At 36.2% G+C, this 25,395-nt stretch overlaps 2 protein-coding genes across 4 annotated transcripts in view; both read left to right on the top strand.

Moving 5' to 3' along the window:
* Positions 1–522: 522 nt before the first annotated feature.
* LOC103710969 (putative E3 ubiquitin-protein ligase RF298) lies at positions 523–4,642 on the top strand. The gene is made up of 2 exons (XM_008796913.2): positions 523–2,373; positions 3,915–4,642. The coding sequence occupies exons 1-2, from the start codon at positions 529–531 to the stop codon at positions 4,392–4,394; spliced, it is 2,325 nt and encodes a 774-aa protein (XP_008795135.2). The 5' UTR covers positions 523–528; the 3' UTR covers positions 4,395–4,642.
* A 9,735-nt stretch (positions 4,643–14,377) lies between these two features.
* The window catches only part of LOC103710937 (pyruvate, phosphate dikinase 2), a 31,529-nt gene continuing 20,511 nt past the window's right edge, over positions 14,378–25,395 (top strand). For all 3 annotated transcript variants that reach the window (XR_003386453.2, XR_003386454.2, XM_026806182.2), the window contains exons 1-2: positions 14,378–14,499; positions 14,956–15,277. Coding sequence is in view for 1 of the 3 variants with exons in the window: in XM_026806182.2 (XP_026661983.2) it covers positions 14,999–15,277 (279 nt within the window). In the remaining 2 variants the exon portion in view is untranslated. The remainder of the gene's footprint in view (positions 14,500–14,955; positions 15,278–25,395) is intronic.

The raw sequence follows: 25,395 nt of genomic DNA on the forward strand, positions 1-25,395 counted from the left end.
TTTCATAGTATTAATTAGTTCAATCAATTTTCTCCATTTTTTTCCAATTTGTTTTGGTTGAATTCAATCGAGGATGCTGTTTTCCTTTCTTAATAACGTATTTTTGATAGGCTTGGTCATTTTTCTATGATGTCTTAATTCGTTGCTTCCTCTTGTTATATTTTGCTACATTATTGTCCCTTTTATATTTCATTATTTTTAGTCAATCATTATTCAATGTTTTTTAATCTAGATTTGTTTGGCTTTCTGAAGAAATCAATTGTTTTAATGTAGAAATTTGGCATATAATTGCTTAAACTTCTATTCAATAAGGTTTGCTTTCCAGCTTTGACATGGTCTAATTTTTTTTTCATTATAATTTTATGACTCAATGCTTCCACTGATTTCTTACCTGCTAGTTGTGGTCCCTCCTTTTGATCACGCATGTATTGTTCTTGATGATTTTTCTTTTTGCTGCTTTTATTTTTGCCCTTTTTAATGATCTGGAAATGAGATTTTGGTTTGTCATTTGCTAGTTAAGTGGCATCAATGGCTGCTCCGAGTGGGAATTCACCATCCTCTCCTGCATCTACTGAAGGGAGAGCGAGAAATATCAAGAGAATGCTTGAATGTAATCCTCCGACCTATGCGAAATACTTGAAGCTAAGACATGGTTTTCTTAATAGTCATGCCTATATCTGCCATATATGTAAGAGTTTTACCTATGGCTCCGGGGATGGCCCCCAATTGAACCGTGCCTATGACTCCAATTTTAACCTCACAGAGACCCAAGTTGAGAACATGATCTTAGGTCATTTGGATGTGATCTACAGGAATGCTATAAAAGACCTCACTTCTATTTATGGCTATCCGGAGGCCAATGCAACCAGTGCTGTATTGGCCACCGGGATTTGTTATGGTTGTAAAGACCCCATTGGTAATGCTCTGAAGCATGCATTGACATTTCTGAAGTGTGGGTTGAGGGTGCATAAATCTGAGAAGCAAAACTTTTCCAAGGAGATGAAGACATTGGTGAAGTTGGTTTCGATGATCGTATATGATGGGCAGAAGAAGAATTATCCTTTTCTATGTAAGGATGATTTTTTGCTCTGGTTGCTGATCTATAAGATAGATCCTTCAAATGTATTGAAACCGGCTAGTTTTCTGTTCCGTGGTTTGGCAAATCTTAAGAATTTAAGCAGTTCTACTAATCTCCAATGGAAAGGGGAGTCTACAGCTAATACTTCAACTGTTCAATTTATGCCCGAGGCTGGTGTCACTGAAGATGACAAGCTGGAAGCATCATCTTCTCACTCAGAGAATGCTTCCGAACCTGAGTTACCCCCTGCGACAGGCGACCCAGGCTTGGCTTCTGGTAGATTTGCTGCTGCGACATCTCTGAGTCTCTCGAATTCTGATCCAAATGCAGCGAAACAGAAACCAATGTCATCATCTGATTCTCCACTTGACAAATTCTCCTCCCTAACTATATCTGAATCATCTATTCCAGAAGAAAAGCCAGCATATGCTAATTCGAAACATGCAGATAGTTCCAGGAGAGATTTCACCCTTCGCTGCACCCCGGAGAGGAGACACCAAGCTAGATTAATAGGCAAGGCAGGGAAGCTTGTCACCTTGACAAACCAGATCTTGGAGAGCACAAGGAGCAGCATGCTAGATTCATATTGCTCTTTGCCAAAGCTTGATAAAACAGTTGGTCTGGAATCGTCACAATCATTTGCTAGTTCATCATTTATCATGAGTACAGTGACCACCACTTCATCTCTTTCCCATGCAGCAAATGTTGATGCTTTTACATCAATGCCATCTAAAAGCAGCAGTGATGCCAGTTTCAAACCTGATTATGATGTTGCCAGCTGCATCCCATATGTGCTGGAGATGTTACTCTCTCGTGGTCCGGATCTGCAAGTCGAGCTTCAGTATTGGACAAACTGGGCCCATCGCAAGGTGATGCAGGCTACAAATAGACTGAACAAGGACAAGGCTGAGCTCCAAACCCTAAGGCAAGAAAAACTGGAGGCAATAAAGCAGAAGGAGGCTTTCACAGAGAGAACAATGAAGAAAATTGGAGAGATGGACACTGCACTGTCGAGGGCAAAAACCATGGTTCAAGTGGCTAGTGCTGGTATATGCAAGCTTGAATTGGAGAAAGCCAGGTTGGAACAAGAGCTGGAAGCTGCAAAGGTACGTGCTTCAGAGTCAGCAGCCAATTCTCAGGAAGCTTCGTTGAAGGAGATTGTGACTCTTAAGAAGGCCCAAACATGCGAAAGAGAGAGAACATTGTTTCAAGAGGAGCTTCTGACTGAGAAGCGCGTGCTGTCGCAACTACAGCGGCAACTTCAACAAGCTCTGGTGTCTCATGGCCAAATTGAGGTAATTACTTCCAGGTTTATTGTTTGTTATTTTTTTTTGCAGAAAATATTTTCAGGTGATTATTATTTATATATTTACTTGTTTCGTAATACATTTTGTAGTTTAAATTTTGTGTTGGTTCTACATTTGATATCAATGCTTCGAACCCGGCCTCTCTATGTTGGGTTCGGGTTGTATCTTTTGCGCGAAAGAATGATTCACCTCCTTTCGCAACGTCAGTCGTTTGATCGGGCAATTGATGCTTCAAGATCCATACAGATGTATGGAAGGAGGTTGGAGTGCTTAGAGATCTACACAATGCTCGATCTAATGGACTTTAGTGCGGAAGATACAATCCAAACCTCTCGAGGTCCTAGTCTCAAGCATTAAGATTACCGTACTCTTGTCTTATTTCTTTTTGAGGCTCAATATATGACTTTAAAATCTTATTTATTGGTCATTAATTGTACTTACCCACAAAAAATAAATGTGTTAATTACTATAAAAGCCAACTTTAAATGGAAGATGAAAAATTCACCTTGCCAATATAATTAGCTAATTAAAACCTGAAGCATTTATGGACTTATAAGGATGACAAATCCTTCACCCTAGAGGGTGTGGTTGGCACAATAATTAAGTTACCTCATTGTGACCTCGGTATTATGAGTTCAAAATATGGAAACAATCTCGTCATTCATAAGAATAAGGCTATTTATATTTGACTCTTCCCAAACCCGATAATAGCATGAACCTTATAAGCCAAAATACCTTTTAAAATATTCCTCACCCTCATCTTTGCCTAAGTCCCTCATATTGTAATTCTTTCCACAAAAGAAAAGACAAGCAAACTATAGAAGGAATGCAAGGAGTCACTAAGATAATGTACAAAAACAATTTAAGGAATAAATGATGTGTTCAAAATACTCATCTAATTTTCATGCGCGCGCGCGCGCACACACACACATATATTATCAAACAGTAACATTTTTTACCAACATTTTGTCTCTTCTATTTGTCATTCTATTTCATATAAGTTTTCCCGAGAGCTCTTCTTTGTTTTGGCTTTCATTTGTAGATACTATTGTAAATTATTCTTTTTCTTTTTTCTTCAGTTTTATATCTCTTGTCACCTTTGAGCTGTCTTTCTGATAGTATATGATGCTAACTTTTACCTAGGAAAGTAATCATTGTGCATTTTGAGGCTGAAAAATGATGCATATCTAGCATATTCAATGGTTGCAAATAGTGAAAAGAAAGAGATAGAATGAAGTACTTTATAATAGGAATCTGAAAGGACTACATCGGATTTCAGTTATCAAGGATATGTCGTCAATTGTCATTCCCTAATCCTTTGTAGCAGCGTATATGTATGCATTTGTCAAGACTTTAATTTAGGTTTTGCCATTTGTGTTACATGCGAAGATTTTAATCTGGAGTTATGTCATTCATAATACATGTACTACTAGCAGAGATCTGTATGTCATTTCCTTGAATGCATGTTTCAACTTTTCCTTTCTTTTTTTTTTTTTTGAATTTTTACTGCCTCGGGATTAATGTCACAGGCTAGATGGAAACAAGAAGAAAGGCTGAAGTCAGAAGAACTCACAAAGGTCCTCAATGAAAGAAAAGAACATGAGAAACTGGAGGCTTCAGTCAAATCAAAGGAGGATATGATCCAATTAAAGAACGAAAGTGATATGCAAAGTTGCATAGATGATATCAGGAGACTTCGGCACGAGACTGCAGAACTAAAGCTAATGATAAACTCCTCAAACTTCGCAAGGCTTGATTGGGCCCAGAGTGCTTATTTTACTACAGATGTAACGGGTTTTAAGGAATCTGGAACTGGAGAGGTACAGCGTGATTGGGAGTGTGTGATGTGCTTGGCCGAGGAGATTTCAGTTGTTTTCCTTCCCTGCGCCCACCAAGTTCTTTGCACAAAATGCAACGAGTTGCACAAGAATCGAGGCTTGGGAGATTGCCCCTCTTGCAGGACCCCCATTAAGCAAAGGATCTGCGTCCGCTCTGCATGCAACATCTGACCTTGGAGAAATTAAAGAAATATTGGAATCATGATATCTCGCATGAAAGTGAATAATGTGCCAAGCATTTTATCTTGGAGGTTAAACAATCAGTTTGAATGGGAGAGGGGAGTGACAAGCCCACCAGAATGGTATTGATATATTAGGGTCTGCGTTTAAACAAATTAAATTCTTGATGAACTCTCATGTATTATCAGTGCATTACATTTCATCCTAAACTTGCATTGCTGCTTTTGTGTTTGGATATTCCATACATGAATATGATTGTGTGATTATGGGCAGTATAAATATATGGACATGCATGGTTATGAACTTAAATGTACACCAACTAATGTTCAGGTATTAGTTATTGGAAATGCTTTCAATACAGTTTCGGTTATCATCCTTTAAGCACATTGCATTTAATACAAATGCACTATGTTATCATGGGATCCATAAAAATGATTTGCTAGTTTTAAGTTTAAATTTTTGACATATTCTGTCACACATTTGCTCGCCAAAATAGAAAAATCTTTTGCCAAATCTGTTTCATGGTTTTGGCTTTCCTAGAAATTATTTAAAATTATCAGTTTGTATTATCTTTTTTCCCTTCCAATGACTATCACATTCTTTAGTCCTGTTTCCAGTTTATGTTTGTATTTCATGCAATAGAGTATATTTACTCCTTCAGGTTGCATTTGAAAGTACTCCAAAAGCAAGCCTGGTTAAATCTTCAAACAATAAATCATTTTAAAGTTGAGATATTTTTGACGAAAATAACTTGGGTACTATTGAAAAAGGAAGCTTAAATTGGGAACAATCTGTCATAACAAGAGAAAAGTCATGAGCTTGGATAACTACTGAAAGTAGAAATTTTAAATTCCATGACCAATTTTTTTTTTATTGATTTTGAATTGGATTGTATTTCATTGGTTTTTGGCTCACTTCTGCCTTTCAAATTAATGTGGACCTCCACATCAACCCTTTGTCTACAATTTACAAGCCTTACAGAATTTACGAGGGTTCCTTCTTGATTTCTTGATCTTAAAATATGACTAATAAGATAGATATCCATACTTGCCAACTGACCATAGAGGTTTCCTGGCAAGTACTCTTCTGTAAATTTGTTGTTGACTAGGTTTTAGCCAACTTCAAGTGTTGATGTGAGGCCGTCAGCTGATAGTAAATGTGCTTAAACTTTCACCATAGCCATCTCAACTTTGAGACATGCTCCGTAGACCATAGGTAACTAATGTTTGATGGGAAAAAGGATTGGGTTTTTCCAAGTTTTCCAAAAACTACATGGATACTCATATCATAAATCTGTTATTTTGATATTTCAAAAAGCTAAATCACAAAATTTATTAGTTCTAGTGCAATTTATTTCCAAAATTATATGATTTTATGCCTTTTCTAATTCATGATGCATGATCTTTTTCTTCAACTCTAGTTGCTTATCAATATATATGTTTAAAAAATAAAATGAAGGAAAAAAAATATCCAACAACTTCTTGCTCCATGGATCAGTTACAGTAAAAACAGTTAAAAGAGATGTGGTGCACCCATCTGATCTCCAATAAAACCAAAGTTGAGTTACACTTAATTACTTGACATGTTCTAGCTAAAAAAAGCTGCAAATTTACTTGTAATCAAGTATCCAAATTGAGCCTCTTGGAGAGCCACCATTATAGATTTTGATGGCAACAAAAAAGTTGTTAATAAGCTAAGTAAATAACATAATGAATATAAAATATTATAAAAAAAGAAATCTCTTTACCAACTGCTGACAACTACCGCGATGAATCTTATAGCAATAGAATTACCCTCTAGCTAGTATAAATAAAAGTTGTGGATACTTATTGTATGCAATATTTTGTCTTGTAGACTGTTTCGTAATTACAGCCTCTATAGGTTTTAATTTGTGTTATGATTTCGATGCGAGAAGAGGGTGTTTCAAATAATTAGAGAAAGTTAGAAGATAAAAATGAAAGGAAAAGATACATGTTACCAGAAATGTTTCCTCATGACATGATGAATGGCGCATTTTGAAAAAGGTTATTAAAACTCAAAGAAAAGCCCACCCTATAGACGGACCCTACTATGTTATGTGTTGTCACTTCCGCTGATTAGAAAGTGTAATTTGAGGACTTGATAAACATAAAAAGTTAAAATTTATGTATTAGTTGACAAACTAACTATTACTTTGTCATTGGAACCGGAGAGGGAGAGGGAGGAGAGGGAGAGATCTCGGTTGCAATGCTCTCAGAGGGATGAAGGGAGGCTTTTATAAGGCATCCGAAGTAGATAAGCTTGAGGGTGGTTGCCCCGCCTGCGAGGATCATGGCAACAATACAACGGAACAGCCGGCGGCCGTTTTAACTCCCCGCAAAGTCGGGGAGTTCAACTGCCGCAGAGTGGCCATGACTCTACGGCAGCTCCGCTTCAAGGAAGATGGAACAAGGGTTTTTCTTGTTTTGGTTTTTTGGGCTTGGGTTGAAGTTGGCTGGGCTTGCCGTCTTTAGCCCATTTAGGCCATTCTCATATTCTTTCCTCCTTAAGAAAAATCTCACCCTCGAAATTTAAAGAACCTAGGTCTTCCAAATTTGAAGATGCTCAACCCATTGAGTAAGTATAAATCCACGATCTCATTCTTCTTAATCAAAATCAGTGTGATAGATAACTTTGGATCAATGATAAAAAATTTCATATAAACTAGTAAGATTAGTACTAGAGAAGTGACTAACTAAAATCTAAGATTGAAATTATCATCTTGATGCAAGTTCACTCCAGATCGGATTGGGATCAATCCATAATATGATCGATTAAATTTAATTGTATATGGGACAACACTTGAACTAAAATAAATTCGACACACATATTATAGTAGAAAGCTGATCCCACAAAAGATAATGATCAGCCTTAATTAGAGTCAAATCATCATATCGCTATCGCTAGGAATGCGATTCACAAAGTGATCATGTAATGATGGGCTTTAGACAAAAACGATCTATCTCGAAAATGATTGGCATCAAATCACAAATGCAAGTCCGAGAAAATAAAATATTGTTACCATGATTCGATATGTCACAAAACTTAAAATTTAGTTTAAACTTATAAATCATAAAGATGAAACAATTACAGATGACTTATTTGGATACTTAAAAATTTAGATCATGATCAACTCACCCTAGTCATAAAATGCCCAAAAAAAATTTTAGCATACCAACAATAGAAGAATATATCAGAGAGATAACAAAGTCTTATCATGATTAACCTGACCTTCCCTTATGAACAAAAGCCTTCTTTATTAAACAATCTAGTCTGTCATCATGACACGTTACCAAAACACAGTCAATATTTTTGACCAGTTTAAAATGACTCAATCCACCATACTTTCGCTGCGCAACTCTAATCAATATTCTCCAAAATTTCTTAATAATTCTATATCATCAACATTTTTTTAATAATATTCAAGAAAAATTTTATCCTTACTTTTCAAGTACACTAGATCATGATTAACCCTCAAGATAATTGCCGTATTGTACCATCGTATGATTAAGTAATCATATTCTAGATCCAATTTGAGCTAAGCCAACTCTAGATTCTCTCGACAATTCCATTCTACAATTTGATATTGATCACTCTTTTAAGAAAATTATTTCGATGCTCCAATTATAGATTAACTTACTCATAAGCATATTTAACCTTCTCAAATCTTATCTTCTAGATTAAACTCGTTGAGGTCTTTCTTGAAATTTCACTAGTATTTCTCCTATGGTGATACAAAATTCATGATCAATTCATGGCTTTTATTTATAATATTTTTTTCCATAAAAATCTAATAATCCGGTTCAAAGATTTACCGGATATTCTATCAAGATATAAACTCTATGATTTTACACTGAAATGAATTCCTCAAGTAAGAAAAATATTTTTATTTGCAATACTACAAACATTTTAGAATTTTGTAAATCTTCTAGACTCAGAGAATTTACTCAAAACATCGCAAACTCATTAACTATTTCATCCTTTTAGTAATAGTCCCCCCCCCCTCCCCATTTTTTTTGTTTATCTTGAACACATCCATCTAGAATTACCCTTAAGTCAATGGATATATTCAAAACCGTCATATAGGCTAGTTACTATAATTCAAAACAAATTGTTTCTTAATTCTCTTATCAATTCAAGTAGATGATTCCATGTCTACTCCTATAAGTAAAAACATCCAGAAAAATTTTCTCAATGCTCTACCAAGTTAAATGACCTTAAATCAACACAAATAAGTAAAACCGACTCAATCATCTCTCCTAGAGTTTTTTTCAGCGAGATCTTTAGCATTTATCAAAATTCTTCTATCATAACCACGTAAGCCTCTAAAATTCAATTTCTTCATACAAATCTAGATTTCATCAGCAACCTCAACAATATTGACAAAAGACCCTAGATCAACTTATAAATCTAAACTTTGAATTGAAGTTTTATATACATCACATAGTCTCTAATAGATATAAATAACATTTATTATTTGGATCTAAAAATGATAATTAAAATTATTAATAATTCTATCGAGATGAATACTTTACAATCTTCAACAAAATTAATTCTTCAAGATTGATAATTATTCTTGAATTCTTTCAAAAGCATAAGGTGCAAATCTAAGAGAAAAGAGATTTATACTAAAACATTCCAAATCTAAGACCAGCTAATGCAGAAACCAATATTCTATTAATCCTTGACTTGAGTTGCCTGATCTCTCTTCCTTCATTCCTTTTTTTTACATAGTAGGTAGAAGAACCTACTAATGACACAATGATATTCATATCAGTCAAAATCAAAAACACTATTCTCCCATAAAAACCATTAAAATATTTCCAAATCACTGAGTTAATATTGTTGCCCAGCTATAAAATAATTCAAACCGCCACACTTTCTTGTAATTTACTAAATGACTTTCCATTAAAATACCAATCTGCATTGTAAACTAAAAGGATCTAAAATTTTAAATTTCAGATAAAGCAAAAGAAAAAAAATCTAGAGTTTCATCCCAAATATATTTTTCTTCTTTATAAGAGTTTCGTGCATGATCCTCACATAGATTGTAACCTCGAAGAACATTTCAACGAATATCATAAAATCTTTCATTGTCCATGCCTTAAATAAGTTATGAATGATCCCTAACTTGCCATCAAAATAATTAACTTCAAGCTAGAATAACAAAAGCTTAGTAGCCAAAAGCATTAACATTGTCCCATTCTCTAGTTTCTACCATCTTTCAGTCTTTCTGACAAATCCTAAAAATTCTAAAACGTAGGCTCTAATACCACCAAATCTGACATGCCCCGATCTTAGAGCACAATAAACACCGCACACTTGCGGCAGACCGTACAGGCATGCAAGACTGCAGATCATATCAAAACAATAATAAATTTTTAATTTTTTTTAATTAATAATTTATTCAAAGCAATCATACAAAGTTTCAAAATAACATATATCAACATAAATCAAATATTTTAACCAATCTATCTAAAATTTCAATAATTGAATAAAATCTTCAAAATCTACTGCACTCTCCAATCCCGTGCGATTATGCCTCTTGACCGAAAAAATAGAAAAAAATAAGATAATGAGCTACACTAGCCCAACAAGCAATATAGTACCCTAGAGGAGGGTCAAAACATGCCCAATATTTAATTTAAACACAAAATCATGACTAGAAAATAAATCACAAATAACATTTTTTTTAAAATTTACTAAGCATTTTCATAAAAAAATCTAATACCAGAATTCCAATATCAATAAGCTATGGCCACGTAACCAAGTGGTATGGGTCGCATAAAATACCAAAAACTACTATTGTTAACCACCAATGGCAATAGTATCCAAATACCACTCCATTGGCAGGGCCAACGAATAATCTCCATTGGCAGAGCTAGATCATAGCCATGCTGAATATACATACATGAATATAAAATAGATTTTTCATAATTTGTCCAGTCACATTTTTTAGATTTCATAACATATAACGTAATTTTAAACTGATTATTAACATGCATGACCTAATTAACTAAATACAAAATATATATCAAAATTTAATCAACTAATAATTAATTTATCCAAATAGTTTGAAAAATATACTTTTAAGCATTAGGTTACTTACCTCTTCTTGGCTACTACAGCAACCAGCATGAAGGAGAGACCATAGTTGTGAGAATGGCCTAAATGGGCTAAAGCCGATAGGCCCAGCCGACTTCAGCTCAAGCCCAAAGAACTAGAATAGGGAAAACCCTATTTTGTCTTCCTTGGAGCGAAGCTGGCGCGGAGTTGTGGCCACTCCGCGGCAGTTAAACTCTCCGACCTTGCGGAGAGTTAGAATGGCCACTGGCCGTTTCATGGCGTCATTGCCACAATTAATCCTCGCAAGAGTAGTCTCGGTTTGGGGCCGAAACAAAGGAAGAAGAACAAACTGATTCGGCTAGAAATAGAAAACGAAGGGAAGGAGCTTACCGACAGTCGACGGAGGCGGCGGATCTCGGTCGCGGCTGCTCAACTAGCGGCGACTGGTGGCTACTTTCGACGGCAAAGTAGATCTTGAATCAGGAGAAAAACAGGAGAAAGAGTATTCAGGTGGTGGTGCTTGGCTAGGGCAGCATGCCGGCCACGGGGGAAGGAGCAGAAGGAGGATGGAGAGGGAGGAGAGGGAGAGATCTTGACTGCGGTGCTCTCAGATGGATGAAGGGAGACTTTTATAGGGCATCCGAAGTGGATAAGCTCGAGGGCAGTTGTACCGCCTAGTGCGATGCACCCCAACGAGTGGATGGTGGTTGCATTAGGTTTATGAATTTTTGTTTATTCTTTGATTTGCTTATAACCTTCTTATCCTAAAAATTTCCAGAACTCCCACTAATGCATTAGCAATAATGAAATATTCATTATTTTTTCTCATTTCTCCATCATTTAACCCTTTATATCTTCTAGTTAATGAGCCCCTCATCATTTTCAATATTTGTCATTATTGTGTTAGCACTTTGTCCACTATCACCAAAATTAAATCTTGATTTATCTCAATTTTAAGAGAACGATGTTGTTGAGTGATTTATTCCGCTAAATATAAGTTTCAAAGGACCAAGTGAGAGATAAAATGGGCATAACAATAAATACTTGATTATAACTAAAATAATGTTAATTTAACATCCTATCAAGGAATTATGAGATATAGGACATCTTGACCTTGAAATGTATAAAATGAATTAAAGTATTTATATCTAAATGATTGCAAGCAAGCAAGAGGGGATGGATGCAAAAGGAAAAAGAAAATAAAAAAAATTGGTGGGGAAAAAGGAGAGGCTTCGCTTTGTCCCAATTGAAATCTCTTATATCTATATCTTAAAGCATCAATTTTAGCTAAGCAGACACGATGAATAGTAAAACTTTGGATTTGAACACAGTTGAGCAAATAAGGTGCTTGAATGTGCGAACAGAAGTCTACTAGCTAATTTCCCTCTCTCATGATATGAGAGATTCCATAAGCTTGAAGAGATTAATAATCTTTAATATCTCTGGACGCTCTTTCTAGACTTTCTACAAAGAGACTCTGGAAATTCTCTCTTTTTGGTTTCTGCCTGAGAAAACCCTTACCCTAGTCATCACGTCGACCCCTCTTTAGCCTTTTCTACCTTTCTATCCAAGAACCCCAACCACCACACCGTCTCTTAATTCCCTCTCTCTCTCTCTCTCTCCCTGCCATCTCCTCTCTTCACATCCTTCTTTGTCTTCTTCTTTCCTCGGTGTAGGACTTCTTTTGGAGCGAGTCCTAAGCCCTAGTAGTGATTGCTATAGCCTAGCTGGTGGTATATGGAGGCCACAACATTGAAGGGAGGCTATGGAAACGAAGTGAGGTTGGTGTCGAAGGTCACGATAGAGCAGCGGCACCTGGTGGCTGTGAGTGGAGCAATAGAGTGTTGAGGCCATAATGGTGTTGCAGCATTGAGGTAAGGTCTCGAGAGTGAGCATAGTCCTCTTCTATATTGAGTTATTTGGAGTGAGCTAGAAGTCTTAACAGTGGCAGTGATCATCCAGTTGGTGGCTTGTGGCACGTGTGACGTCAAAAGGAAGCTGTGGCAATGAAGTGACGGCACGTAAAGATTGACGGAGGTATAACAGGTGGTGGTTGTGGCAATGGAGTGGTAGAGCGTGGAGGCTGCAGTGGTGTTATGGTGTTGAGGCAAGACTACAACAGCGATCTCAGATTAAGGATGAGAAGTGGAGGCTTTGGCAATGGAGCAACGCAATGAGGTGATAGTGTTGAGTCTCAAGCTACGATTTCAATAGGGTTGGATATATAGTGGCGAGGTGGACAATAGTGACAATGATCATGGAGTCAAAGAAGGCCGCAAAAGAGATGATGTGGAGGAGCATCGAGCATCCATAGAGTTGATCTGCATCAATGGGGTCGTGCCACTGTAGATGTCGACGTAATGGTATAGGAGCCAAGGAGGCAATGGTGGTGTTGCAATGATCTCGAGCCCGTCCAACGCGTAGTCCAGTTTATCTAAACTGAATTGAGTCGAGATAAATCCAAATGGTGGTCAATTGGGTTAGGTGTCAGGTGGTTCGTGTCAAGAGTTTTCAAGAACGAAGAATCGAATTTTAATTGTAGTAAGATAATTGGGCTAGACTAATGGTTTCCTGGGCTATTCTAGCCTCAAGTTGGTGTATTTGTATGTTTTACTTGAGTTTAAGTCTACGGGGTGGGGTTGTATTACTGGAGTTTGGTTGCTTGGATGTAGGCTTAATTTCCGCCGCCTCCATTCCTGGAATTTTTCCCTTTCTTTCTATCCTTTTCTTTCTTGGCTTTGGCCTATACTTCATTCCATTTGTCACAAAAAATTGGATTTTTGCCGATGAATACCCTCCTAAATATCGAATTTTGTACGAATACCCTTCCAAAATTAATATTTGCATGTATACCTTCATAAAACATTTGTTTTACTATTCTATCCTTTTTTAATCTTTGTTTTTGCATATGTACCCATGCCATCTACGTCATTAAAAAATTAATGGTTTCAAATTAAAATGACTAAAATATCTATAATAGGTAGATGTGTAAAAAATATATATTTATAAGTCGTCTGTGATGAAGAACAAAAAAATAATTTCAAAATTTTATTTTACTTTTAATTAAAATAAATATGGTTTTTATTAATGGTGTTAGAAGAACCGTTATGTTAAGGGCATTTTGTACAAAAACAGTGTTTTATGAGGGTACAGAAATAAATATAAATTTTAAAAAAGTATTCATGCAAATTTGAATTTTTAGAAAGGTATTCATGCAAAAAATCCAAAAAAATTATGGTGAGTTTCTAATAATTTTTCCTTAAAAAAAATATTTCAGTATTTTCCATTGGCCAACACCCTTAGGCTACAATGGTAGTTGAGTCTCCTTCCATCCAAAGCTTCCCGAACAGCAAATAAAAGTTATGCTTCGAATGGCATCAACAGGACTGATCCATCAAAACTTACCTTCACAAAAGAGAATTTGATTTGTTGAAGCAAACCTTATAATTGGTAAATTAATTTGTGCATAACATTATTTTTCCAATTTCAAGTTTATTTCCATCCACATAATTGATCCAGTTTCGTCCATTTAGCAAACCTCACTAATGGAGGGGAGTCCGGCACCACAGGCCAAGGCTGACTCAGGATAAGATGAGAGAGAGGCCGTTGCCATTGGAGGCGCATGTGGACGTGATATAGCCACGTGGCAAATAGCCATAGCTCAATAAGTATATTCCAGATCTTAGGTGTTTGCGGGCCCACAGCATCACTTTTCCATCATCCCCACCCTTCCTTCTTCCATATCAGACCAACAAAGAAGAAGATAAACTGATTACGTCTTAATTTACGTAAATACCCCTGGGGACATGCACCGCTGTGGCAGAATCTTGGGACTTAGATGTCATTTCAATATGTCTTTTTGATAAATGATGAAGTATTTAGTCTGTTCATACCATCGAGGGCCGAGGCCCTCCAGTCTTCCCCCGCTCTGGTCTCAAGAGAAATAATTTAAAAGGAAAAAAAGAGAAAAGAAAAGAAGAAGAAAAGACTTCAAGCTATCGTCTATCTAAAGGTATGATGATTCTCAGCTCCTTCCTCAGATTTTTCTTCTTTTTTTTGAGAAATATTGATATATTCTCCGAATGGAATAGCATGTTATTATCTCTATGCAATCTTTTGCTTTTGATCAAACTGTTGAATATTGTTTGAATAAAACAGATCATAGCTACTGTAATTTCCATAGAGTAAGCTGGGACTTATGCCGATCGATGGAGTCATACAAAAACTTCTTACTCTTTCTTCTGATGACCCTCTTCATAGAGAGAAAATAAAATGAGTCTTTTATGTGGATGTTGATCACTGGCTCATCCATCTTAAATTTGTTCATCTTTGTAATGATGTTACTGTGCTTTATTGTGGTTATTACGTAAATAACTGAATGGGTTAATCTGATCATATTTATGCATTTGAGCTACGATTGTGTCTCCTATCATTCCAGCAATATATTCAGGTTTTTTTTTTTTTCTAGCTCTCTCTCTGAATAAGTGAATATAGAGAAAATAAGAAAGAAGATGCCTTGGGATACGAAGAGTCTATACATACGGTCTACGCTGTATTTATACGTACGAAGGCTTAGCCGCCAGGTGGACGAGCTCGGTTGGCTTGGTAGGCGACGAGACTACAGCAAGAGGAGTGGCTTCGTCCAGAGCTCAGCTAGGTGTGAAGTTGGAGCGGTCAAGGTCAAGGGATGTGTAGATTCCAAGCGGCATGGGTTTGAGTCGCGGGTGGCTCGGAGTCGGAGCTGCTCGCGACTTCAAGCCGTGGTGACACCGATACCTACGACAAAGAAGGTATTATACTCTGACTTGTATTGTTTGATCTGCACTTGAATTCGTGGGCTTAATATACCATAAAAAAAATCTTGTGGGTTTGGTATGGAGAAAGTTGACCTTAATAATTCCAAAAAAAATAAGAGTGGCTTGACCTATGATTAGCAGCTAGTAAGATTGGAATCAAATTGGATCCGGTATTAGTAGGATGCAAAAAATTATATGCATATTTGTTTTAAATGAATATGGTTAGAAATCAAATATTGAATGAATGAATATTAATATAGATATAAATCGAATAACTAAACTTTATAACCCCAAAATCAACGATATTACTAAGTGGATGGTAAATCAAGTTAATAGCATATTAATATAACTATATACTTTTCTTAAAATTTTATGAGTACTATAGAAAATTAAATAAGATTATAAATAGAATTAGATATTCGGATATGGATTAAATAGTCGTTTATCCATATCTATATTTGTTTTTCTTTGACGGGTATAGATAAGAAAATAGATATTAGTCGGATACTTTAATTTTTATTTATATACGGATAAATTCGAATATAAAAATGGATCCGGATAGATATTATTGAATTTACTTTTATTTCTTGCGACTGTGTCTAGGTTATGATAAATAGACTAATCCAACCTAACACTAAAAGTTAAATTAGTTTAATAGCGTGCAAGCCTAAATTATATGGCAAAATACATATGCATATGCCAGTATTGCTCCGTTTTTCCTCCTCGTTCTTCTTTTTCTATGTCTATGCATGTTGGTTTGCTGTTGGATTTGTCCACCAATGAGCTACATTCCTTCCTTTAAAAAAGTGAAGCGCATCTACCTATACGCATGCACTAAGAGGGTGATGCATTTAACATCATTACAATTGTGATAGTTCTAAGAAAAAATAGTAGTATTTTTTTCCTTTTTTAAGAGCAAAAGAAAGGAAGACTAGGAGGTACTATAATTATATAGATCCTAATATTGAAGTGCACCATCCAAGATTTAAACCTAGAATCTTTAATTATTGCATAGAGGAGCTCCAAAATATTGGAAGAAATAGAAAGAATAAAGGATAATGAGAGAGAATGAAGGGAATTAAATAAAAAAAATATCAGCAAACTTGAAAATCAAAATATTATACTAGAAACATACAATTTTTGTTTATTAGGAAGTGAATAATGCTATGGACTAAATGGTATCCTATATAACCAACCACTCCAAGAGTACCATCTTAGAGAACATCTCCACTTTTCCTTCTTAATTTCAAGATATTTTGCTTTTGGATTTCTTTGATCCATTCTGGACTTGTATGATCCATTCCCTTGATTAAAAAAAGATAAAAATTCCTTCCATATTATAAATGAAGGTAGGTTACTAGTAACCCCACCCTAGGATACAATGCCTAAATGATAAATCTACTCAAGCTTTGCCCTATGAACTTGATTTACCAAATTAGAACATTCAACATGAACAGGTAAAATATGAAAAGGAAGTAAAAATTAATACGAAGTTGGAGAGAGTTTTATGCATGTATGTATCTGCTACCCGCTGGATTCTCCGTTGGAGGTGAAGAACGACGTGTGCGTTCGTAGCAGCTTCATGCAAGTGTGCAGGCGTGCCACTGGTGTCAATAATTGAAAAGAAGAGAGGGTGAAGGATAGATAATGCAGGTCATGATATGATCTTGAGCTTGAAATACTTTACTATTATAATATTGCCTGCTCGAAAGAGGAGGAGACAGGTCATAGTCGAGGCTATGATTCTACTTTAAGAACTACAAACAAACTAGGATAACTAAAGTAAGTAAAATTAAAGGTAAATACGGAAATAAAGTAAAAATAAAGATAAAGATAACAATAGGTGTTTGTTTAGCCAAAGGAAGGTTCTTTTCTAGAGTTACATCCTGCTATTTATACATGATATCATAATCAATCTGATAACCATGCATCTTTAGTGTCAATATCTATCCATATTTGGTCTTCCATTTTTCTAGCAGTTACAGTACCTGGTACCAACCACCCTCCACTTTCCATATTTTTTGACAACCATCAAATCTCGTATTTTATCACGATCTCTCTGTAAGATAGATAGAGGAATCCTATAGATTACCATACCAGCTCAACCTTAAACTCGGCATAGCTAATCCTTATTCATCTATCATTGATGATTATCCAGCATGTGGTAGCTAATGCTCTCGTTATTCAGTCTGTGGGATGTTATAAAGTTCCAATGTTGAAACACTCCCAAGCTTACTTGGTTTGTTCCCCTAAAAGGAGTTGAGAGGGTGCTAGGGCTTTGACCTCCGATTACCACCTTAGCCTATCCATTTGAGGGTGCTTGGATCGAGACCCCTCCATCATTATCTTGTCCAATCCTTGCCTTGTGGCTAAATATGCATGGGCATTTTGAATACCAGCATTACATAAAATGTGATGCAAACAATGCCCCCAGATCCCATCAGCCATCAATCAGAAAGGGTGATGGGATATACCGAGCATGTTCGTACTTCGTGTAAAACGCCAACACTTGAAAGGTATTTAAAATAAATCTGCCTATCAGGGTTTCCATCTTTCTTAAATTATCATTATCATCATATTTATCGCCATAATGGAATCATATGATATTGCTTCCTCTCCCTCAATATAGTCGCCATGTACCCACATGTATAGCTGCCCCTTAGAAATTGTTGCAACCTAATCTTCAAAGATCTTGTAATCAAAATGAATTCTTTCAGATCATGTCTTGTATGGAGCACAATTTGGCTATAAATTGATCATCTTCTTCATCCTTTCTACTATAACCTTCAACCCTCAGGGTCCTTGTTATTATCCCTATCTCCTGGTAAACCACCCAACCACTATGGATCCTGAAGCTCCATTCTAAGTTATTGCTCAACAATAGTGGGATGACCTCACTTGTTTTGGTGTTCTTAGGTGAATCAACTCGCAAGTACAGATCTAGGACCTTTTGGGTATCATTATTCTTGAGCCCCATCTTCTATTCTAAGATTCTTAGTGCCCTTTTGTTCGCTACTAGATTCTAAGATTATTAGTGCCCTTTTGTTCGCTGCTGGATTCTTTGCTAGGAGGGTAGGGGGAAACAATGTGTACATCCCTAGTAGATTTATGCAAGTGCATAAGCATGCCATCACTATCAACAACCGAAAAGTAGAGAGGGTGAAGAGTTGATAGTATGACTTCTGATACCTTAAACTTTAAGAACTTTCGCTATCGTCATACCACTTGCCTGAAAGAGGAGTACGTAAGTTGTAGCCGGGGCTGCGAATCTACTCTATGAATTATGGATAAACTAAAATAACTAAAGCAAGTAAAGGTAAAGGTAAATGTGACAATAAAGCAAAGATAAGGATAAAGATAATAATAGGTAGTTTGATTGGCAAAAGGAGGGTTCATTCTTAGAGTAACATCCTCCTATTTATACACCATATTATAATCAGTCGGGTGACCATCTCTCTAGTGCCGACACCTATCCATTTCCGATCTTCCACCTTTTTTTTTGGCATATAATCTTCCACTTTTGACAGTTGCAATATTTGGCGTTAACCACCTTCCACTCTCTATGTTTTAATAACTATCAGGTCTCATACCATATCACAATCTCTCTATAAGGCCAATAAGGAAACCTCATATATCACCATACCTGCTCGACCTTAAACTTGACACAGCTAGGCCTTATTCAATCTATCTTTGAAAGTTACTAGCTTGCTCTAGCCGATGCTCTCCTTGTTCGGTCTGTAGAGCGTAATACAGTTTCCATGTTGAACCACTTCCGAGCTTACTTTGTATGTTTCCCTAAAAGAAGTTAAGAGGGTGCCAACGTTTCAACCTATAAGCTATCTCAGCCTATCCATATACGGGTGCTTGGCTTGAGACCCTTCCATCTTTATCTTTTCTTGACCTTTCTACATTGCTGATGCATGTACCCTTTGGATGCCATCATTAGCTAAAATATGGTGTAAAAAATATTGTACTCACAAAACAAAATCCTAAATCTAGAAAATAAAAGGTGTAAGCATATGACAGTTTGATCTGACCCAAAAAAAGAAAGATTTTCTTCAACACACTCAACTCGAATCTCTCAAAAGATAACTAGAAGAAGATACAGTAATTGCGAAACTAGGGTTTAAGTTCCCTTTTCTTTCATTAATATTTAAAAAGTTGAGGTACATAGCTTCTATTTAAGTGAGGTCCGCTTTTACACAATTTGGGTTGGATTCCTTATCTTAATCCTAGTAGGACTCTCTTCCTAAAATAGTCATCACAAGTAGAAATCTTTTAGAGAAAGCTAAAAATTTTGAAAAGTAGATCTTGACTTCTACATCAACTCTGCCTTTGTTGCTCCACCTGATTCTTCTCGAATAAAGAGCTACACTTAGTCAAAGGATTATCTCAAAAAGAAACTTTCAGTTTGACCAGCCTATTTCAAGTCTCAAATGATATAATTTGGGTTCGATCGTTAGGGGCGCTATCCCCTAAAGTGCGCGGTGTCATATTGTAGATCTCAAAAAAATATTCAATATAAAAAAAAAAAGATCATCTTAATCGGACGTCATATAATCGAGTTATGGCCTCCAAAAGTTTGATATGCGACTCGACATTCCATTGTAGCAGATCTTACTCCTAGGCCCTATCGATCCCTATTCGTAGTGGCCACATTGATGCATATCGATAAGGAGATCCTCATGAATCATAGTTCACCGTAAAATAGTCATAAAACTGAAAAGAAATGATTGTTCATGAAAAATTACCTTTCCATAAAAATATTCAAATAAAAAAATCCAAAGATACATGTGTTGGACACCTATAGTTAAAGGAATTAAAAATTACAGTCATTTTTTAACTCAGTAATCAAAAGTAGCAACTATTGGAACCATCCTCGGTCCCAGTGTTCAAAAAATTTGAATGAGACAAGTGCCCGTTGGTAACCAAGGTATAGAGACTGGGAAGGAGACAGGAATTGGTAACTTTCCAGCAGCAGCCAAGTTAAAAAATCAATGTTCAAAAAAAATAAAAACAAAAATTGAATTATTATTAGAAAATATATCAATAAAGGGTCTAATCAACAGGACAAGTTCTAATTCATAAGCATAGGTAGCAATAACATATGGCCAAAAGATCATGCTAAACCTGTTTGCTCAAGTGAACCATTAAGAATATTAATGTAATGTAAGTTTGACCTTATGACTTTTGTCTCATAGACAAATTGTTGAATCAATAAAAATGCAAAAGCGCGAACAAGCAATAAAAGTCATTTGTAGTTCACTGAGAAATGATTCAATTTTATGTAATGATTTATCCTCTGTTTTACATTGATTCAGGGGATGTTGAACAAATTCCCACTAATGACAAGAAGCTATCATCAGATTTTTTTTCTAATGATGGCATATTTTATTTGATAAAAATATTTACAAGTTTAAAGCCCATGAACTTTTAGTAAATTTTATTCACCTTTTAGTTGAATCATGGAGTTACTTGCCTTCAAAATTTTGGGATCAACTAATATTTGCAAGCATATTCTTGCAGATTTATAAAACAAATCAATATCATTACACTATGCATTAGAATTGCATATTATATAGTCCTCTCAGAATCTTACCTTCTTTTTCTTACATGAGATAATATAAATAACTAGAATATTTATTTTCTACTTGTAAATAATGTTATGTTATTTAACATGTGTCTTTTTCTAGCCCTCAAAAGAAAAGAAATCTTGATCCTGTCCCTGATAAAAGTCATGAAAAGTTAGTTTACATAAGGAATGAGCTAGATCCTCTTAGATCTAGCGTGATGAGATTCTTTCTAACTAGATTTATCAAATTCTAATTGGGTTGTGATGGCAATGGGCTACCATCCGACATTTATTTTCCCTGATAGATTAAGTGGCCAACACAGCCAAAAAAGATAGTTAATCCATTAAGGCATATTAGGCGAACAAGAAAGTGGCTTAGCCCGTTTAGTACATTAGTGTCACTGCAAGTCTGGATTACTTCGATTGATCACTGCCATCACCGATGCTCTATATGAACCAACAAAACCACCTTCTCCTATCAAATTTCCGGGCATTCTCAAAGATGCCTCACTTGACCAAACAAATTCTCTCTAATTCTTCATGTCACTCTCGAAAAAACTAGGATAACCGAAGCTTTTTCCTTGATTTTAACCATTGGCCGCTTATCGGCGGCCATGGCTTCATCGGGCAGCTTAACTAAGGGCTTGGCTTTAAGAAATAGTGGCACTGGTGGCCGGAAAAAAGAAAAAAAGTGGCAACACAAGGCAAAAATAGGGCTCTCCTTTGCCGGTCAATCGCCAGTCAATCTCTTATCCGGCGATGGTCATTTCAAGTCGTGGGAAGAAGAAAAAGAATAGGAAAAGAAGGCTGGGGCATTACCTTAGCTCAGGAGGCATCGACGACCCCAATTTCTGGAGGGGGCACAATGATAGCAACCACGAACTTCAATGGGAAAAAAGGGAAGGAAGAGAGAGAAGGTAGAGAAATTGCTCGAGGTTAAGAGCCTTGGAGGGTGAGGGCTTTCTCTTATAGAGGAGGTCTAGGGTTCCGATGATCTTAGGACTCCTATTTCCGGCCGAAATTGTCGAAGAGGAGAAAAACTCCTAACCATGGCCGGTCACGTGCAGTGCACGTGCAACTAGCCCTTTTGGGCCGAGCTTGGGTCTATCAAGTGGAACGGACCTAGGCTTTCACAATCTAGCTTGCACCATCCAATATCAAGTTGCCGGTTATAATCACTACTTTTCAGAGTATAGGCTATTACCTACACACTTGTGAAATCAACAACAAAATTTTGGTTATATTCATATGCCTCCAGTTGAGTAGGACTATGTATCTGCATACAATTGGCACCTATACACAAAATCAAATCCTTATCGAAGAGTCTTTCAATTGTTTGAACTTTGGAGTAATTTCAAAACAAACTCAAAACCCTTATCGAGTATTAAAGTATAATATAAATTATCTACATCAAGCATGTTTTCTTGTTGCTTGATCTTTGAACCTACTTCAAAATTAGTCAACTCCTCATCCTCATAGCCAATTTGATCTTTACAGAAAATATTCATATCTTGGATAACTTCAGTATAAGACTCTTTTTATAATTTGACTCCTCAATATGAATTCTATGATCGGATTAAGTATAATGTCCTTTGACTCTTTCTGGGCACTTTTAAAATCAACTTGCTCTTCAATCGCAATCCTTCTGAATTTGTTACCGTACTATCTATCTAATTAAGCTCCTTTTGCTCCAGATCATCTTCTAGACTTAGTTGATCCTCGAGCTAATCAACTTCATTATATTCTGGATTTTCTTCTAAACTTGATCCAATGTTTAACTAATCAAGCTCCCATTACTTTAAATCTTCGTCTTTGAACCAATTTTGCTTTCTTTTTAGATTTTCGGAAAATCTTAGAAGCAAAACCACCTCTTAGGCAACTTTTGTTTAGGATGTCTCACCTTGTTAGATCTTGAGTGGATAGCTGTGAGAATATTACATGCTTTCTTGACTCTTATATATCCTAAATATAGAGATAATTCTCCTTATCCATTGGGGCTTGGAGAATCCACATCACCTTTCTGGATCTTAGATTCCACTTTTTTCTCACAATCTCATTATTAAGAGTATCCATTAGCATCATTCCTGACTCTTCTAAGACATCCCACAAATCTTATCCTATCAAATATGCTTTGATCATAGACTTCCAAATTGGATAAACAAGTTACAAAGATAAGTGACAGTAGCAAAACTAGACATATTGATGTTGATTAAGTTAGCAAGACAAGTGGTGGCAGCAAAAGAAGAAAGGTTGGTGAAATCGGCCATTATGATCTAAATATCAAATTATAATAGAGTACACATTTGCTTATATACACAATGAATTACTGAAAACTCTAGAACCATACCAAACTACAGATACACAAACCATCGATAATTAACTCGCTTCTCTGAAAACTACTCTCCAGATAAATCTAATCAAAGCCACACACTTCTTTGACCACACTCCAATCTCGCTCTAAATGACATGCTATTCAGCATAGATTGAATGTGCCATCCCATGATCCAAACAAATACCAAATAAATCAAGCAACAATAGTGGAAAAAAAATTTGAGGGAGAAAAATAAAATCATTCATAAGAAAATAAATGCTAAAGCAATGAGTTTGACTCCTATTCTCAAAAAAATCTTATCTCACCAAAAAGAATTCTCTAACTCTTGATGTCGCTCTCTCCTTCTTTTTATAAAACTACAATCTCTCTCCTACTATGAAACAAAAACATCACCATCTCCCACTATCACTAAAAGATAAAATTTTGTATATTGAGTCTAAGACTCAACCAAACATAACTTGGACTAGTACTAAAAATAAATTTTAAAATAAAATAAAGACTTAGTAATAAATCTCAACAAGGCGTAGGCTGTTAGATATCATGCCGGAGGTGGGGCTAGATGGAGAGTGATTGGAAGCGACCGTCCACATGCTAGAGCACCCTCCGTCAACATGTCCTCATAGAGGTCCCCTATCGTGTTGGCACCGTCACCTGCTTCACTACTAGCTAGCGTCGATTTGGTCACCATCGAAATGGAAATCAAGTTAAAAATCTTGCCTTTGACCAAGAGAGGGGTCACTTTTATACATACAGAAAGGGAGAGAATCCAACAAAGAATTAGAATCCGATAAGAAATATTCTAACAGTATGATATTTTTTATTCATTGGGATATTTTGGAAGGGATCATTGGTGACCTCATTTGGGGCGGGTGGTTGGTGTGCATCTTTCACACGAAAGAAGGATTCACTTTTTTTTCCAAAGAATCCACCATTGGATCACCTACCACACAGATCTTAATGCACTTTAAACTCTATTAATTATCCACTTGCACATATCTCAAAACGATCAATGGATGATCCAATGGTGGATTCACACGAAGAAAAGCAAATCCTTCTTTTGCATGAAAGATATACGTTCAACCCAAAGGGGATGGAGGAGAGAGAGTATTGTTGGCACAATTTTTGTTGGATGTGATGCACATTGTTTCATTAGATTTAGCCGGACTTGAATCTCTATTGTGATTCAAGATTCTGTGGTTGTTCATTTGATAATAGCTGCTGCAATCCCTATAATAAGCATGGTCATGCTTAACCTAATTATCACGATGTAGCTGACACTAGAAAATAAAGATTGTTATGCTTTAGTTTATTGTATGAATGGCTAAGATAGATAAGGCTGCAAATGGGTCGGATTGACCCGTGACCTGATCTAACCCGTTTAAACCCGACTTGACCGATTTTGGAGGACCTGTAGAGCTAAGCCGGGTTCCAAAATTGGGTACATATACAAGATAAGGAACTCAAATAAATCTTCTGACTAGCCTTTTTGGATGAGGTCCTAAGTTGTTACACTGCTATGATTGGAGACATGCAAAATCTTCACCTGTGATCGTTGATGATGACCAAAAATCTTTCTTCAACAATGGCAGCCAGAAAAAAAGAGCAGTATGCAATTGGCTAAAGCTAGTAACAATTAGAACATATGATGAGGCACAAAAGTCAAGCCAAATTTCCTTGTCTCTTCTTCTCCTCTCCTCTGGTGATGGAATGACTTAGCTCTCTTAGCAAAGGTCAAGCCAAATTTTCTAAGCTGATTGATCTTGTACATATTCTGCCCTTCTTTTTTAATAAACTGCTTGGTACGGTCCTCCCTTTTCATCAACAAAAAAAAGAAAAGCACAAAGAATCAAGCATGAGCAACATATCTTTTCATATAGTGAAGCTATCATGCAAACAAATAATTCAGCCATATGTAAAATATTCATGTAACATGCACCAACTGGCTAATAATATTCATATATAATCTCCTGAATGGCTTCCATGCTCTCCTAGAATACGTCACTTTGTCCACATCGTTGATTCCGTTTGATATTAAAGAAGGGGCTTCTGTAAAAGATTGGCCGTGAGATTGATAATTTTCCCCTCCATTGTCCATAGGTGATATGTTCCTCTCGACGTGACTCATATCACTTTCTATTGCATGCATTTTAAATGAAAATTTTGTTCAAAATCAAGAATCTTAAAAGGTTCTTTCCAGGAAAGCTCATG

This window comes from Phoenix dactylifera, chromosome 1 (genome assembly GCF_009389715.1).
Source record: "Phoenix dactylifera cultivar Barhee BC4 chromosome 1, palm_55x_up_171113_PBpolish2nd_filt_p, whole genome shotgun sequence".
Taxonomy (NCBI): domain Eukaryota; kingdom Viridiplantae; phylum Streptophyta; class Magnoliopsida; order Arecales; family Arecaceae; genus Phoenix; species Phoenix dactylifera.

Bases quoted from the DNA above. Each gene is read 5' to 3' on its own strand.
- LOC103710969 (XM_008796913.2), top strand. From the start codon at position 529: ATGGCTGCTCCGAGTGGGAATTCACCATCCTCTCCTGCATCTACTGAA. The intron at 2,374-3,914 runs GTAATTACTTCC...TTAATGTCACAG, and splicing joins TGTCTCATGGCCAAATTGAG to GCTAGATGGAAACAAGAAGA.